The 14,465-nt window shown below is 47.5% G+C and overlaps 1 protein-coding gene and 1 long non-coding RNA gene across 2 annotated transcripts in view; one reads left to right on the top strand and one right to left on the bottom strand.

Moving 5' to 3' along the window:
* Positions 1–266: 266 nt before the first annotated feature.
* Positions 267–8,748, bottom strand: LOC126646017 (uncharacterized). Its single transcript, XR_007630210.1, has 4 exons — positions 8,318–8,748; positions 7,212–7,287; positions 2,845–3,043; positions 267–1,472 (listed from the first exon to the last, which is right to left on the bottom strand). It is a non-coding gene; the product is annotated as an uncharacterized LOC126646017 (long non-coding RNA).
* Positions 7,667–14,465, top strand: part of TSPAN2 (tetraspanin 2) — a 21,009-nt gene continuing 14,210 nt past the window's right edge. Inside the window, exons 1-2 of the mRNA XM_050327001.1 lie at positions 7,667–7,831; positions 9,691–9,793. Coding sequence (XP_050182958.1) covers positions 7,763–7,831; positions 9,691–9,793 — 172 coding nt within the window. The 5' untranslated portion in view covers positions 7,667–7,762. The remainder of the gene's footprint in view (positions 7,832–9,690; positions 9,794–14,465) is intronic.

The raw sequence follows: 14,465 nt of genomic DNA, 5'->3' as shown, positions 1-14,465 counted from the left end.
CAATACCTTTCCCCTTATTTTTCCTAAACACTTAATCCTATTCCACTCTTAAGAGCCTTTTCTATGACTTCTAAGACCTGGGAAAATGTAGAAGTCTATTTAAAACACTGGCAAGTTCCCAAGCAGCAGCAGCAGCAGCAGCTGTGCTCGGATCAGCTCTCCCTGATGGAAATTTTCTCCTGTTGTACCCTTACAGTATCACACCATGATCACACCAGTAGATTTCCTTCAGATTTTCCAGCCAAAAGCAGAAAAACAGTGCTCAGGGATGCACGTGAATGGAAGAGCAAATCAGATTCCATCACAGCTGGAAGAGGGATCCATATGAAACAGGACCAACCTAGTAAAGTATGGCCTGGTACTGCCACGATTTTCCTTTCCACACTTGTAAATATTTTTCCACATATATAACACCTAATACATGAAATGTTTCCAAGGTGACAGTCCCAAAGAGCGTTTCTTACAGGGGTTAATGGGAATTGTGTTTTTTACAGGAGTTAATAGGAATTGGGGAAGGGAAGGAGGGTTACAAAGCTCAGTGAAGTTTTGTGTGCTTGCTATACAAAAAATGGCAGTGCTAGACATGGGCAAATTCTACTTGAAAAAGGGCATTTTCATCTTAGTGGCAGGTTGAGAGAAAAAGTCACTATTAACACCTGATTTCAGTCTTAAAATCAAAAGTACTTGAGTCTTCTACCCAGATACACGAACAGTTAAACACCTTTATGAGCTGCCAAATACGTCTGAATTGGTCTGAGTAAGTTTGCTCTGGAAGGACATTTTGTACCTCTCTAACATGCAGTCACAGATGCAAAAGGCTTTGTATAAATAGCACAAGAATAGCTCTGGATACACAGTTTTTAAAAAGTTCCTCCTCTTCTCAGTTCCTCTGCTTTCTAGCAATTTTCCATGGAAGATGCATCGAACACTGTGTTCATTTGAGCAGCAACCACTCACACAACAGAATGAAGCTCATTTTGTCCTGGCACAGGAGTAACTCGAGGTAAAATTCAGAAAAAAAACTCTTCAGACTCCTCAGTCAGTGACTGAGATTCTGCTCCTGAGCAACAGCTCACCTCGCAGGGATAGTTTTACATTTGATTGTTGCTAAGACTCTGGGCCACGAAGTTCCCCCAGTATTGATGGTGCATGTGAAGAAGCTGAGTTAAAACTGCTGAATTCAAGGTGCAGCCCAGCAAAGGAATTTACTGTTGGAGTGAGGAGGAGGAGGAGGAGAAAGGCACTGTTGTTGCCAGTCTGACTCGAGTCACAGGATTGGAAGAGGAGCCATTCCCATCATGGAGCTGCAAAACAGATTAAATAGCAGAGAAATCTTCCCCCCAAAAATTAATAAAATCATTTACTGTAAACTCGTTGGATTGATGATTTCTTTGAACAGGAACCAAAACTTCTCTCAGATAACTGAATTCTGTGCCCAAATATTCTTCTGACACAACACAGGCAGAGTTTTCCTGTGCCAAGAGAAAAATCACATTTCATAGTAAGGGTACAGCAGGCAGCTTGATGGTGCCCCAGATATAACATTATCCAAATGTTAATAATGCTGTAGAATTTTAACTCCAAGATATTATTTGTCTGTTTGTTTTAAAAGCCATTGAGCAGTGAAATAGGAAAGTAAATGGGTTTACTAGACTTTTTCAGCTCCCTCGTTTTCTTCTGTTTAACCAACAAACAAATTTACATTCTTAAAGACCATAAACATGTTCAGATTTCCCTTTGTCTTGGGTTTTAGTGAGTATTTCTCTGTGATACCGAGCACCTGCTACAGTTTATACATCACCTGTTGCTGCTGTCTTTATATGTAAACTTGCAAAAATGTCTAAACCTCCCTCAGTTCCCAGCTTAAAGCAGTTCTGCGGAAGCAGACACTTCTCTGTAAGGATCTCTGGTGCCTGTTGGGTACCCCATCCACCAGCACAACGAGATGCCAGCCCTGCAAGTGCCACTCAACCCCTGCTGTCGGCACAGTCTTCATCTCCTGCCAGCAAGAGGCAGATCTGAACTGCAGCCAGACTGTGCTGGAGGGAGCACACCAGGCAGTGCATCCCTCCCTCCCTCCCTGCCTGCCCAGGAGCTGACCTGACTCACAGACCTCACTGGTGGAGCTGGGATTTCTTTCTCCTGGTGGTACAAATCAATCACCCCCGGTGTCAGAGCAGCGAAAGGCAGGGAATACGTGGCACGTTTCGCCACTCGCGTCTCTGATTTCACATTCCAGCCGTGATGCATTTCTGAAGGACCACAGAAATGTGCAGTTTAAAACCTGTCTAGTAAACTTCCTTGATCCTGAGGCATAAGCTTTGAATTTGAGTAATTTTCCTTTTTTTTTTTTTTTTTTTTTTTCCACTGCCTTTTGGAGAAGTTTCCTTTTCCTATTTGGCTCAAACCGTTTTCAAGTCAGGACGGCAGCAACAGCATGTTGATGCAGATTGTGAGTCAGGGCCTTTGGGACCTCTGCTGACTGGATGAAACCCCACGTGCTCCCAGGGAATTGCCCCGGGGATATTCCTGGAATGGTTGGAAATGTCTGGAGTGCCACAAAGCGCCCTGAGTTTCTGCTACAGGAGCCTCCAGGCTCCGAGCAGAGTTGCACACCCTCGCCTGGATCATAGAATCATTTAGGTTGGAAAAGATGATGGAATACAGCTCAGAGATTAGCAGGGCTTTTTAATAGGCTTTCTGTAATAAACAGTCCAGACCACTATGAAATAAGTCATTCTTAGACCATTTTATATGCATTAGATTTTAATTCCCTAAAGGGAACAACAGATTATATGGGAGTAAACCACAGGGCTGAGCTAGGGCAAGTACTCAAGAACTTACAGTTCTGGGATCTCTCCAGTAGCCCAATCTCTGCAGAAAACTTCCACTTCACACAGGTTGTGATATGTGTCTCACAAACCTGGGAAAGCATCCTGAGCCCAGAGTCAATGGACACACAAAAGTTCTGGGCAATCAGCTTTTTCCTCTGTCACCGGGCATCGAGACCAGGGAGCACTGGCAGGAGCTCAAGGTGTCCAGTCTGTAAGAACAAGGGTCATAATGTCAGTCCTTCCCAACTGGGAAGTCTGTAAATACAGGAGAAAAGTCCACGTGCAAGTAGGGACCCATTTCTGGGAGTTGGTCACACTGAAATCCGCAGTGGAGACTCTTTGGCCTGGGCCAAATAAATTTATCCCCGTCCAGCTGTCCCAGACCCCCTGTGACTCATCATGGAATGAGTTCCATACCTCATTTTCCAAGCTGATCCAAATGGCCAGCTTAGCTCAAAACAACCTCAGCCATCATACATAGCAGAAGAATTTCTTCTAATTAAACCCCGAGCAACGGTTTTGATAACCTGTTTTTCCTTAGTGTTTTTCGCAGTTTGACAGATCATGTTGTTATCCTCTAGGCCAGGTTTCCTGGGAAACAAAGCATCTCCTTACTTTTATAATCCTTCCAGGGAAATGAAGCCAAATTAAAACATTTCGTGAGCGTTCATTACATTTTATCAGAGATGGTTCATGGACACATCAACGTCAACTGCACAGAATGTGCTACTGCTTAATGGGGAGCAGAAGCAACTAAACTTGCTGTTTCTAAGTCTACTTCATGTCCAGGGGCAAAATGAACCAGGGACAAAGGTTCCTCTCTGGGCAGCACAGTGTTTCAGCCCAGGTCAAGGAACCTCCACTGCTCTGGGATTCATCAGAGAACCACAGAATGGGTTGGATTGGAAGAGACATTAAAGATCATCCAGTTCCATCCCCTACCATGGGCAGGGACACCTTCCACTAGCCCAGGGTGCTCCAAGCCCCGTCCAACCTGGCCTTGGACACTTCCAGGGATGGGGCAGCCACAGCTGCTCTGGGCAACCTGTGCCAGGGCCTGCCCACCCTCACAGGGAATAGTTTCTTCCAAATATCCCATCTAAATCTGCTCTCAGTTTGAAGAGTAGGTTTGTCCTGTTCCTCCAGGCCCTTCTAAATAATCTCTCCCCATTTTCTTTATCAGCTCCCTTCAGGTACTGAAAGGCCACAGCTGGGTTACCCTGAAGCTTCTCCTCTCCAGTCTGAACACACCCAACTCTCTCAGCCTTTCCTGCTATCAGAGCTCCTCCATCCCTCTGATCATCTTGGTGGTCCCCTCTGGACTCGTTCCAGCAGCTCCACATCCTTCCTGCATGCTGGGCCCCCAGGGCTGGAGGCAGCTCTGCAGGTGGGGTCTCACCTGAGCGGGGCAGAGGGGTGGAATCACCTCCCTGGGTGATGGCTGCTGTAGAAATCAAGTAGTTTACAGGATTCTGGGATATTACACCCTTGCAATGTTTTTTCTGAGAAGCAGCTTTCAGAGATAGGCCAGGATTTGGGCACAGCAAATTCTGGACAGTCCTAAGAAGAGAAAACCAGCCCAGTGCAGTTGTCAGGGCATCCAAGCAGTTCCCAGCAGCCTCGGATAAGCCTTGCAGGCTGATCTCGCATGCAAGTTACTGATGCAAAGCAAGTAAATATATTTAAAAAAAAAAATAAAGAGCATGGAAGGAAACAAAGGAGCAGACTATTTGACCAGACAGTTGGACAAGCACAGTCCCTTCTGACCTTCTTTGTATTCCAGGGAGCAATTCCTGAGCTGCATTCTGAGACAGAGGCAGAGTTGCCAGGCCCAGCATTCCGGCAATTACTCAGTGGAAATGGAAACAGCAACACAGATGCCAAAGGTATGATGCAAATTTCATTGTCCCTGTAAGAATGGGAGTCCAGTGTGGGTTCGGGGCTGCTTGCTTGGAATTTAAAATCACTTGTAGGTCCACAGAAACTAAACATTTAAGTCAGGGAATAAGTTTGTTTGGTTTTTTTTTTTAAGGGAGCTCCTCCTCATTCCCTGGTTGAAGCTTCCCTGAAGGGGAATCTTAAATATTTTAATTCTCAAATTAGTTTAGGGATGATCTTTATGGGAATAAAAACTTGTGCTTTCTTATAGTAATTGGAATTAAGCAACAGTTGCTGAACCAAGGACAGTTTCTTATTGATCTGTCATTACAAATACAGGTAATTCCATATGTTTAGCAGTATCTGAATACCCAGTGCTACTTCCTTCAAAAGTTTCCCAGCCTGGTCTGCAATGGGAAAATAACCAAAAGCGAACAGGTTTTGCCCCAGGATCTGCATAATTGTAAATCTAACTGTAAAGAAGTTTCCGGGCTAGAAAGCTGTTACAAGTATCCATGTGCTTGTTTCATCTAATATATAAGGTGTAAGAACCTCGAGGGGGAAAGGACACTTTGATAATAGAAGGGTCTTTAAGATATAAAGCAATAAAATCCATGGATTTTGAAGGTGGACAAGTTCAAGATGGAAATTACATTTTTCTCAGCAAACATGACCAACTAGCACAGCTCATGGAATAATGTTGTGAATGGTGTACACATGAAATTTTCCCTCACAATTTGATAATCCCGCTGAGAAAAATATTACGAGTGTCTTCTTTCCTTTATTATTCTGATTCGTTCCGAATAGCCTACGAAATTAAAATATTAATCAATCACCTTTTGTGCTTTTCCTCCAAAATCTCTTAGTGGATGGACAACCTGGACATCACAGATATGACTGTAATAAATGCCAGGGCTGCCGAGCCGTTGATTAGCAGGGAGAAGCAGAGGAATGAGGAGAAATGAGGAGAAATGAGGAGAAATGAGGAGAAATGAGGCGGAACGAGGCGGGTCGGTGTTTCCAGAGCGATAAAAGCACCGCGATGGAGGCGGAGCCGCGTCCCTGCAATGCGGGGCCGCCGCCACCAGAGGGAGCTGCCGCCCGCGGAACGGGCTGGAGCGGTCGGGAATCCTCATGGAATGCTGGAATATCCCGGGCTGGATCGTCCAGTCCAACTCCCGACCCTGCACAGGACACCCCAGCAATCCCACCATGACCTTGAGTGCGTTTTCCAAACGCTCCTGGAGCTCTGGTAGCCTTGGGGCTGTGCCCACTGCCCTGGGGAGGCTGTTCAGTGCCAACCACCCTCTGGGGGAAGAACTTTTCCCAATATCCAGTTTAACGCTCCCCTGGGACAGCTCCAGCCGTTCCCTGGGTGCTGTCACTGCTCACAGAGAGCAGAGAGTTTGGATGACACTCTCAGGCACCTGGTGTGACTCTTGGGGATGGGCCAAGGAGCTGGACTCGATGATCCTTGTGGGTCCCTTCCAACTCGGCACATTCCATGATTCTGTGATATTACAAAGTCCTTTATGAAGACACTGAAGAGCACTGCCCCTAAAGTGGAGCCCTGTAGAACCCCACTAGTGACTTTTTGCCAGCCTGATGTAACCCCTGTGCCCTGTGTGTCCCCTGTGCAGGAGGAAGAGGTGATGCCAAGAACCAGGTGCTGAAAAGCAGCATAGTGGAATTCATTCACTGCAAGAATTAAGTGGGAAGGAGACCTGCTACTTATGAAAGCTGAATGCTCCATTCCTAAACTTTAAGATAAAATTAGCATGAAGACTGCTAGAGAAGCCTGATAAAAGACTTTTCCAAAACATGTGTTGCCATCATAATCCAGCACAAAACTCCTCACTCTTTTTTTCATTGCTTCAAATCTATCAGGGGATAATGAAGTCTTTTGCTACTTGTTTGATGCCTCTCGTTGTCATGAAGTTATTTTGTCTATTCAAATGCATTCATGTCGTTGTTATTTTTAGCAGGGATCAAGGTCAACACTGTTTGCATCACTGAAGCAAAAAAAAGGGAAACTGTAAGGTTTTACTTTGAGTCATAAGGTAGGTTGAAAGTTCCTTTAAAAAACCCCAACTAATAAAGTGTTTTTCATTACAAATTAAATGAGAGATTCTTAATTAAAGTCTGCCACTGCAATTCAAATAAACTATATGGGATGATTTTCCCAAAATGCTGCCTGGCTTTAACGCAGCTGAAAATAAACAGCAAAGTGAGTGAAAATGGAAACCGCCTCCAACATCCTTTGGTATTTCTGCATCATTAGATGGTTGTAATTGGAAATAACAACACCAAGCATCTTTTCCTACGCCTTTTTGCGTGGCTTCCATACACACCTCGGGGAAAACTGATTCTAAATACGAGAACAATATGAATAGCTAACACTGTGGAGTTACTAAAGCAGGAAATAAGTGCTTTGTTAATTAAATATTGAGAGGAAATGTTGAACACAGAAACCCTACGTGTCCACAGACTCAGCCTTACCTTGTGCTCTTCTGTCAGAGCCCCACAGGTAGCTTTGGACTCAAGAGCTCCTGAAGACTCTGAAGGAAAATAACAGCTGGAAAAAAAAAAATCACAAGGGGAGAAAGCTGTAAGATTTTGGTGGCAGAGTCAGCATTTCGGGGCAAATCTAGATAACAGGGTGAAAGCATTTATTAGCGATCGGAAATTAACTTTAGGGGTCCTTGGTTTACGAGCGCGAGATAGTTTTTAAGGAGAGCGGACACCAAACCCTCGGTGCCGCTTGCGGTTTCGCGGGCAGCGCCTGCAGCGCTCCGAGCGTCCCCGCACGCCCCTGGGACACGCGGGATGCCCAGAGGGGCCACGCAGAGCCCCGCCCGCCGCTCCCCAGCCCCGCCCGGGCCGCGGCGGCTGCGGGAACCCCCGGGCACAGAGTCCGCCCCGGGGCGGGCCCAGGTCGGCGGATCCGCCCGGGCAGCCCCGCCCGGCCCCGCACCTGCCCCCGGTGCCGCCCCGGCCGGCGAGTCCGGGCCGAGCCGCCTCGGGAGCTGCTGCCGGAGCCGGCGCCCGCCATGGGCGCGGGGCGCGGGGGGATGCGCTGCATCAAGATCCTGCTCTTCATCTTCAACCTGACCTTCTGGGTGAGCGCCGGGCGGAGCGGGGCCGGGCGGGGCCCGGGGGCACCTGCTGCGGGGGTGTCCCCGGGGGGAGAGGGTGGGCGGCTCGGGAGGGGGGTCCCTCCGAGGAGCTGAGCTGCCCGAAGCAGGGGCAGCAGCGCTCAGCCGGCGCTCCCGGCTTCTGCTCCCACGGAGGCGCGGCTCTTCCCTGGGGAAGGAAGTACCCATTTGATGCGGAGTGAAACCTCTGGGAAAAGGCAGCCTTAAACTGATAATTTAAAGCAGTGGCCATTTCCCCGGCAACCAGAGAGCTGCAGGAGGAGGCTGGGAGATGTTCTCCCCAGCACCGAGTGCAGCGGAGCGCTTCACAGCATCACGGTGGGTTTTACTCATGTCATCTCAAATAGCGAGCCAGCGGCTGCTGCGTTCACAAGTTCGTCCGAAGAGAAAGCCCTCGCATCATCCCCAAGAAATTTAGGGAATGCTGTGCCCGTTCTCCCCTCATTGCACCTTTTCAATAGTCTCACAGTGCCACAGCACAGATGAATTCACGCTTTCTTTTCTCTTTCACTTTCCCTCACGCTCTGTCCTCCCTTCAGCTCTCCAGTTCTTCACGCTGGAAAACAATCGGCAATGTCATCTTCTTAAACGTCTTTTTCTTTCCTTCTGATTCACTGGGTTCTTTTAAAAAGAAGTCACAAAGTAATCCTGTTCAGCCTCTCTGGAGCAAGCAGTTTTGGGCTTTTGTCTCCTTTATGCTGGAAGCGCAGCTAAAGCAAATGCTGTTCCCTCTTGGTGACAGCGCTGGCGCCCCGGGGACACAGTGGTGCTGTGCTCGAGCTGGAGGGGCAGAGTGATGCTGCCCAGCTGCAGCTGCAAGGCAGCAGCAGGACAAAGCTCTGTGTTATTTGTTTCTCAAAAGTGACAGCCACTGTGTTTTGTTATCCTGCCTTTTCGCTGGGAGGGAAGGAACCATCTCCTCAGCTGGCTGGGGCACTCAGCCCAAACTGCCAGCCCAAAGCTGAGCCCCTGCCTGCCAGGAAGGAGGTCCCCATGCTGTGACAGGGTGGCAGGGGACCCTCAGGCTCTGCTAGGACATGTCTGTGAGGACAGCCACGATCCCACGCTCTCCAGCTGTACACTCGCCTGCTTTCCTGGCTTGTGGAGGTCATGGCACATGGATCCGGTGCCAGGCAATGCAGGGCAGGTCAGAAAGGCACCAGGCCAGGCTGCCAAGGCCAGGGGAAGCAGCAGGTGTTTGGGAGCCTTGTCCAGGTTGTGCAGGAGCTACAGACCGAGGCTCTGGGCCTCCCTCAGCACAGCAACAGGACACTGTGCCTGATCCTGTGGGATCCTGGAGCTGTCTGCCAGCATACCCACTGCTGCCTGATAATTTGTTTGGCCTGTGGTGGGGCTGAGACCACCAACTGTAGATTTTTCCCCTTAAACAACATTCTGTGACACTCCCCTGTGACCTGGTCTTGTTTGCATTAACAGGAATTTTTCCTTCCATTTGACAGCATCCATCGCTAGTTTGTAATTTCTGTGTTCCAAGATACTTTATGTGTAACAATCCTTTTACCTCCTGGTTCTGCTGGGGGTCTCCTGCCCGATTCCATTCCCTGCTGCAACTCAGGCCGAGTTTTAATGACTAAATGACTTCCCAGGTTTGAGAGCCACTATTAAGTTCAGAAGCACCACTACACCGAAGAGCTGAAACAAAGCACACACTGCCCTAAAACAGGAATTTTTTTGTTGTCAGACACTGGCGAGCAGTCCCTGAATTTTAAGGTGGGGGGTTTCAGGAAAGCACAGGTGCCAGTGACACCTCTGGGGTGCTCTCCAGCCATTTGTTTGTGCTGACTGCTCTGTTTGTGTTGCAGCTGGCGGGACTGGCTGTCATTGCCTTCGGGCTGTGGCTGCGCTTCGGTGGGGCGATGGCAGACTTTGCTACAGACAAAAAGTCCCCGGAGTATTTCTTCCTGGGTAAGTTCCAACGCGTGGGAGGACAGAGCTTTCAGCCCTGGCTTCGTCCTGGGGCAGGTGATGCATTGAATTCTATGAAGGTCAACAATTCCTGGTCCTGAACTACCCAAAACCGGGCATTCTGTGTGTGCCAGGTGTGTGGTGGCTTTTGACTTTTGTCTGCCTTTTGACTTTTGTCTGCCTGGCATCCACTTCCTTAGTCCAAACTAATCTCTTCTCCTGGATTTGATCCAGTCCTCACGTATCTTAAGTGAATTGTGCTAATACTCTCAGAATAGAAGGTGAGACAGGTCAGAGACTCGTGGGGTTCACCAATATATCCTTCCTTCTGTGCAGCTGCCAGCCAAGAAAACAGCAGGGTCACTTCAGAATGTTCCCAGTGCCAGTGCAGCAGGAAAATTTTGCTCCCCAGCTCTCCCTGTGTCTGCACAGGGAGAATTGGTGAGCACTGGTGTTGCTGCATTCACACAGGCCTCAGTGTGACTGAAGTATCAGAGCAAATCCTTCCGCTAATGAAAAGCCAAAACTACCCGGTGTTCAGTCCTCTCAGAATCTGCCTGTCCAACCCAGGCAGGAATCAACTAGTTCCTCAAGTCCACAGATCTGGTATTAGTCACTTCTAATTTTAGCATTTAAGATAATTTTTTGTCTCCCTAGGATTTCCAGGCAAGTTTTCTGGAAATGCCACCTCTGTTACGTATCTATAGACACCCTTAAATAGCAGCTGTCTGGCACTGCCAGCAACTGCATTTCTCTGTCACTGGCAGCTGTAACTTGTCTTTACAGCAGAAAAGTCAGGGGTTTTTTTCTGGTTAATACATCACCCCTGGAGATTGACTCAGTAAAATCCAGTCGGTGCAAACGTTTTTGCCACCTACAAATGCCAAGTGTGAATGAATTCCCAGCCCTGCCTTGCCCATCAAGCCACTCTGACAGGGTGGAAGGACTGGGAGTTGGCCTGAGGTGTCCTGCAGTCAGTCACCCATCACTGCAATATTGTGCAGTTACTTTAAATACCCCAATTCTCTTACTGGAGGCCTTGACTCAGATCCACCACAGTCCCAGCCCAAGCTTCTCTAACATATGCAGCTGGCTGTGGGAATAGATGGGGAGAATGTGATGTCCAGCAAAGTTTCTCTGTGATTTTGCGAGGCTGAATAAAACCATTCAGAAAAAAAACGTTGTTTGGGACCTGAGGGTTATTGTAAAACACCCTGTAGCATCTCCACTGGCACAGAGAGGCAGGGAGCATGATTTACTTTTTCTCTTACATCTGAGCTGCTAATGACAGCAGCATATTAGATCACCAACTTCATTTCCAGATCCAGTTTATACCTGCTGAACTTCCTGTGCTGCACACTGGAATGGTTCCCTGCCTCATCCACTTATGCTCGTCCCAGGAGAGCAAACAAGACAGAAAGATGTTCTGGCCTTCAGAATCGAGTGCTGTTGGTTTGTTGGAAGCCAGAAATGAATACATCCTGTGCTGTGAATAAGCACCACAGTGCAGGCTGTAACACACTGTGTAAACAAGATATTCTCTGGTGCATGTGCATTCAAATCTGCTTCCGTCCTGAACAGGAATTACAAAAGTTGTTCAGAGCTGTTCATTTTGGGAAGTCCTGGGGAACCTTCTTGTAAAAGTTTCATCACAGACCATGGCATTGAACTGCTGGGCTGTATTTATAGAGCTGTCTGCTGGAATATGTAACTGCAAACAGGGGAAGTGCTGAGGAACAAGGCACAGAGACGTTGAGAATTCCTTTAAACTTGCACTTTGGACTGAATTCTGAAGAGAAGGGTTTGCCCTTTTTTGTAACAGGCACTGGACAGAGCAGTCCTGTGAAAGAAAACCAGAGTTTTTTGCTGCCCTCCCTCATTGCAAATCATGTTAAATGCTGCTGCTGTGACTTCTGAGCATCTGATGGGGCAGCTGTGCTGGGGCTGTGAACAGTCTGGGACTAAGTGGTAAAAGAGCGGTGATAAGTTCAGTTACAGTGGGTTTTGCAGCAGACAAAGCTGCACTTGATGGTCCTGCTGAAGAGCTTTGCCTCTCTGGATTTCAGCTCGGAGTCCCACTTGGCAGTGGTGTGTTGGGCCTTTCTCAGAGTCTGTGGGACTGTTGTTTGTTTGGCTCCGTGTGTTTGCTCTCTAACATGCATCCTGGGTGGCAGCCAGGAGTCTGCATAGGAATTCTTAATATGGAACACTGTGCAGCACACAAGGAGCAGCTGCCCTGAGGGCTGAAAGAGAAAGAAGATAAGCAGTGTGACTTAAAATGTAATTACACAGCTAAATATCTAAGAGCAGTTTCTTTATCTCTGTCCCACTGACTGCTTTTGTGGCTGCCTTGTGATAACCCAAGCCCCTCTGATCACATCAGCTTTGTGCCAGTGCTTGGAACAACAGTGCAGGTGCATTCAGAGTTTGCTTTGGAGGCTGAAACACTGTCCAGAGTCACCATCTTCTGGAAAATATTTAATTTTCTTTCTTCTAAAGAGCAGCCTATCCTGCTTTTTCTGTACCTGGATCGAGCTGGCAGCCCAATCTAACCAGCTTCTCTCTTGTGCTTCCTTGTGATGGCTTTTTTCCTGGACCTGAGATGTTGTTTTAGTTTAAAATAATTGATAATTCTATCCTTGCATTTTCCATTAGGCCAGAGTGAGTCTCCTTAAATAGCCCTGCTCTTTACCAGCAGTCCAGCTGCCTTTTCTGCCCCTGGAATAGTTCAGGCCATGACTTGGCAATGGGGCCTGTTCATCTTTTCCAGCCACATCCAGGGATGTTTTTGTTGGTTGGAGAACAGCTCCCAGGCAGCAGTGCTGAGGGCAAGCACATATGTGTTCTCAGTTTTCTGTTGCTTGTGGTTTTGTGTTTGGTGATCCATATTCCCCACTGCAGCCTGCAGTTAAAACCCTGCAGCAGAAAGGGCTGGAATTGGAACTCTTTGACCCACACAGCCTCCATCCACTTTAACAGATGGATCTTACAGGCTCCGAAAATTGGACACCCACTGCTTGCAGCTCCCCAGCTTTTGGAGTTTCTGCTACAGTGGGACAATATTTTTATGTTGCTCCATCTCACAGTGCAGTTTTTGTGCCTGTGCTTCAGGTGGTGAGGCAAAACTGTGGCTTCCTTGTTTGACTGCAGTTCAGCTCTGGGATGGGTCAGATATTCCTCTTGTAGCTGTACTTGAGAGAAAAAAGAATGAAAGGAAAGAGATAATTTCAGCAAAGGTCCACAGCTGGCAGTGACCTCTTTTATCTGAGTTGTCTGTGACACTGCACTGATCAGATGGAGGAAAGACCTGTGGAATAAAGGGAATTCCCTTGGATTGCTCAACCTTCTTGAGACTCCTGTTCCAAGACTCTGGCAAGTGTTTTACTGGGCAGGAAAGTCTGCAACAAATCTCAGAAGGAAAGAGAGATGCTTCTGTGAACCCAAGGTGTCAGCATTGCTGTCTCACAGTTGGTCCTTAATTAATTCCTTGTAGTGGTGCAGTACAGACCAAGTGCTGCTGAGGACAAGTGAAGAGTTTGTGAAGTAAAAACTAACACAGGGATTTTTAAGGGTCAGTTCCAGGCCCCTTTTCTCCCCTCTCTGCTTTTGGTGGATGAAGGGCAAAGTCTACTCTGGTTCTTTGGGCAACATGAAGAACAAGCCCTTTGTATCTTTAATAAATGAAGTGCAGAGGATCCCATCACTGCCCTCAACAATAAAAATGAAGTGTATGTACTCAACAAGCCCCATCAGGAACGTGAATGAATCAATCTGGGTGACTCTTTCTCAGCCCTGAAACTCTGCTTTTCCTGCACAGCCAGAGCTCACAACCCTTGGGCTGTGTTGTGTTCTCTTTGTCTCAGTTCCATGACCCAGCCTGTGGTCCAGGCATTCATCAGGGCCAAACCAGTCGTGGACAAAAGTTCCAGGGTGGCTGTGGCTTTTTCTTGGGGTCTGGGAGAGCACTGAGTGATCCTTCTGGCTTTGAGAGGTACAGTTAGATGGCACATGCCTTAGGATATGAAGTCATGTCTGGAGCTGAAGGATATTAGTAGTTTTTCTCCATAGTAGTGGATGCCCATACAAACAGGAGTTGGCCAGCAGTTAAATCCATGTAAACTGCAGTTCTCTGCTCCTGTGCCTCACTTTGTTCTAGTTCTATTCATGTATTTTGGACTCAAGCACTATATCCTTAGTCAACAGTATTTTTTCTCCTAAATCCATAACCTCTCAAACTCCCATCAGCCTTTAAAATGAGAGCTGTTGGCAAAGCAGCCTCTGTAAAAGATGCAATACCACCAAGAGGAGCATCAATGGTCCTGCCATCATGAGTGTTGGAGAGCCTTTTAGTCTGCACTTAAGACTTAAACAGTGAATTTATCTTTCTTGTGTTTGTCTTTGTCACCTTGTGTTCTTCTGCTGTTCAGGAAGAGTGGTTTAGAAAAGGCTGAGAGTGGCCCTGCTACACTGGAAATTGGCTTAAAAATACGACACCACCACCCCCTGAGAAAACCTTGCTCAAAATGAAAGTTGTTCTGAAGTCTCTGTGCTGGATCACAAACCCTCGCAGCAGCTCCTAAGAGCCAGTATTCCCCCTGGCAAAATAAAAAGCAAGAATAAAGGCAATTCTGACCAAACAAGCCAATTTAGCCTAATGGAACAATCTGTCCAT

Source organism: Myiozetetes cayanensis, unplaced genomic scaffold (genome assembly GCF_022539395.1).
Source record: "Myiozetetes cayanensis isolate MyiCay16 unplaced genomic scaffold, myiCay2020 scf32, whole genome shotgun sequence".
Classification (NCBI taxonomy): Eukaryota; Metazoa; Chordata; class Aves; order Passeriformes; family Tyrannidae; genus Myiozetetes; species Myiozetetes cayanensis.
The sequence above is the reverse complement of the archived record's forward strand: the minus strand, read 5'-3'. Positions and strand labels throughout refer to the sequence as shown.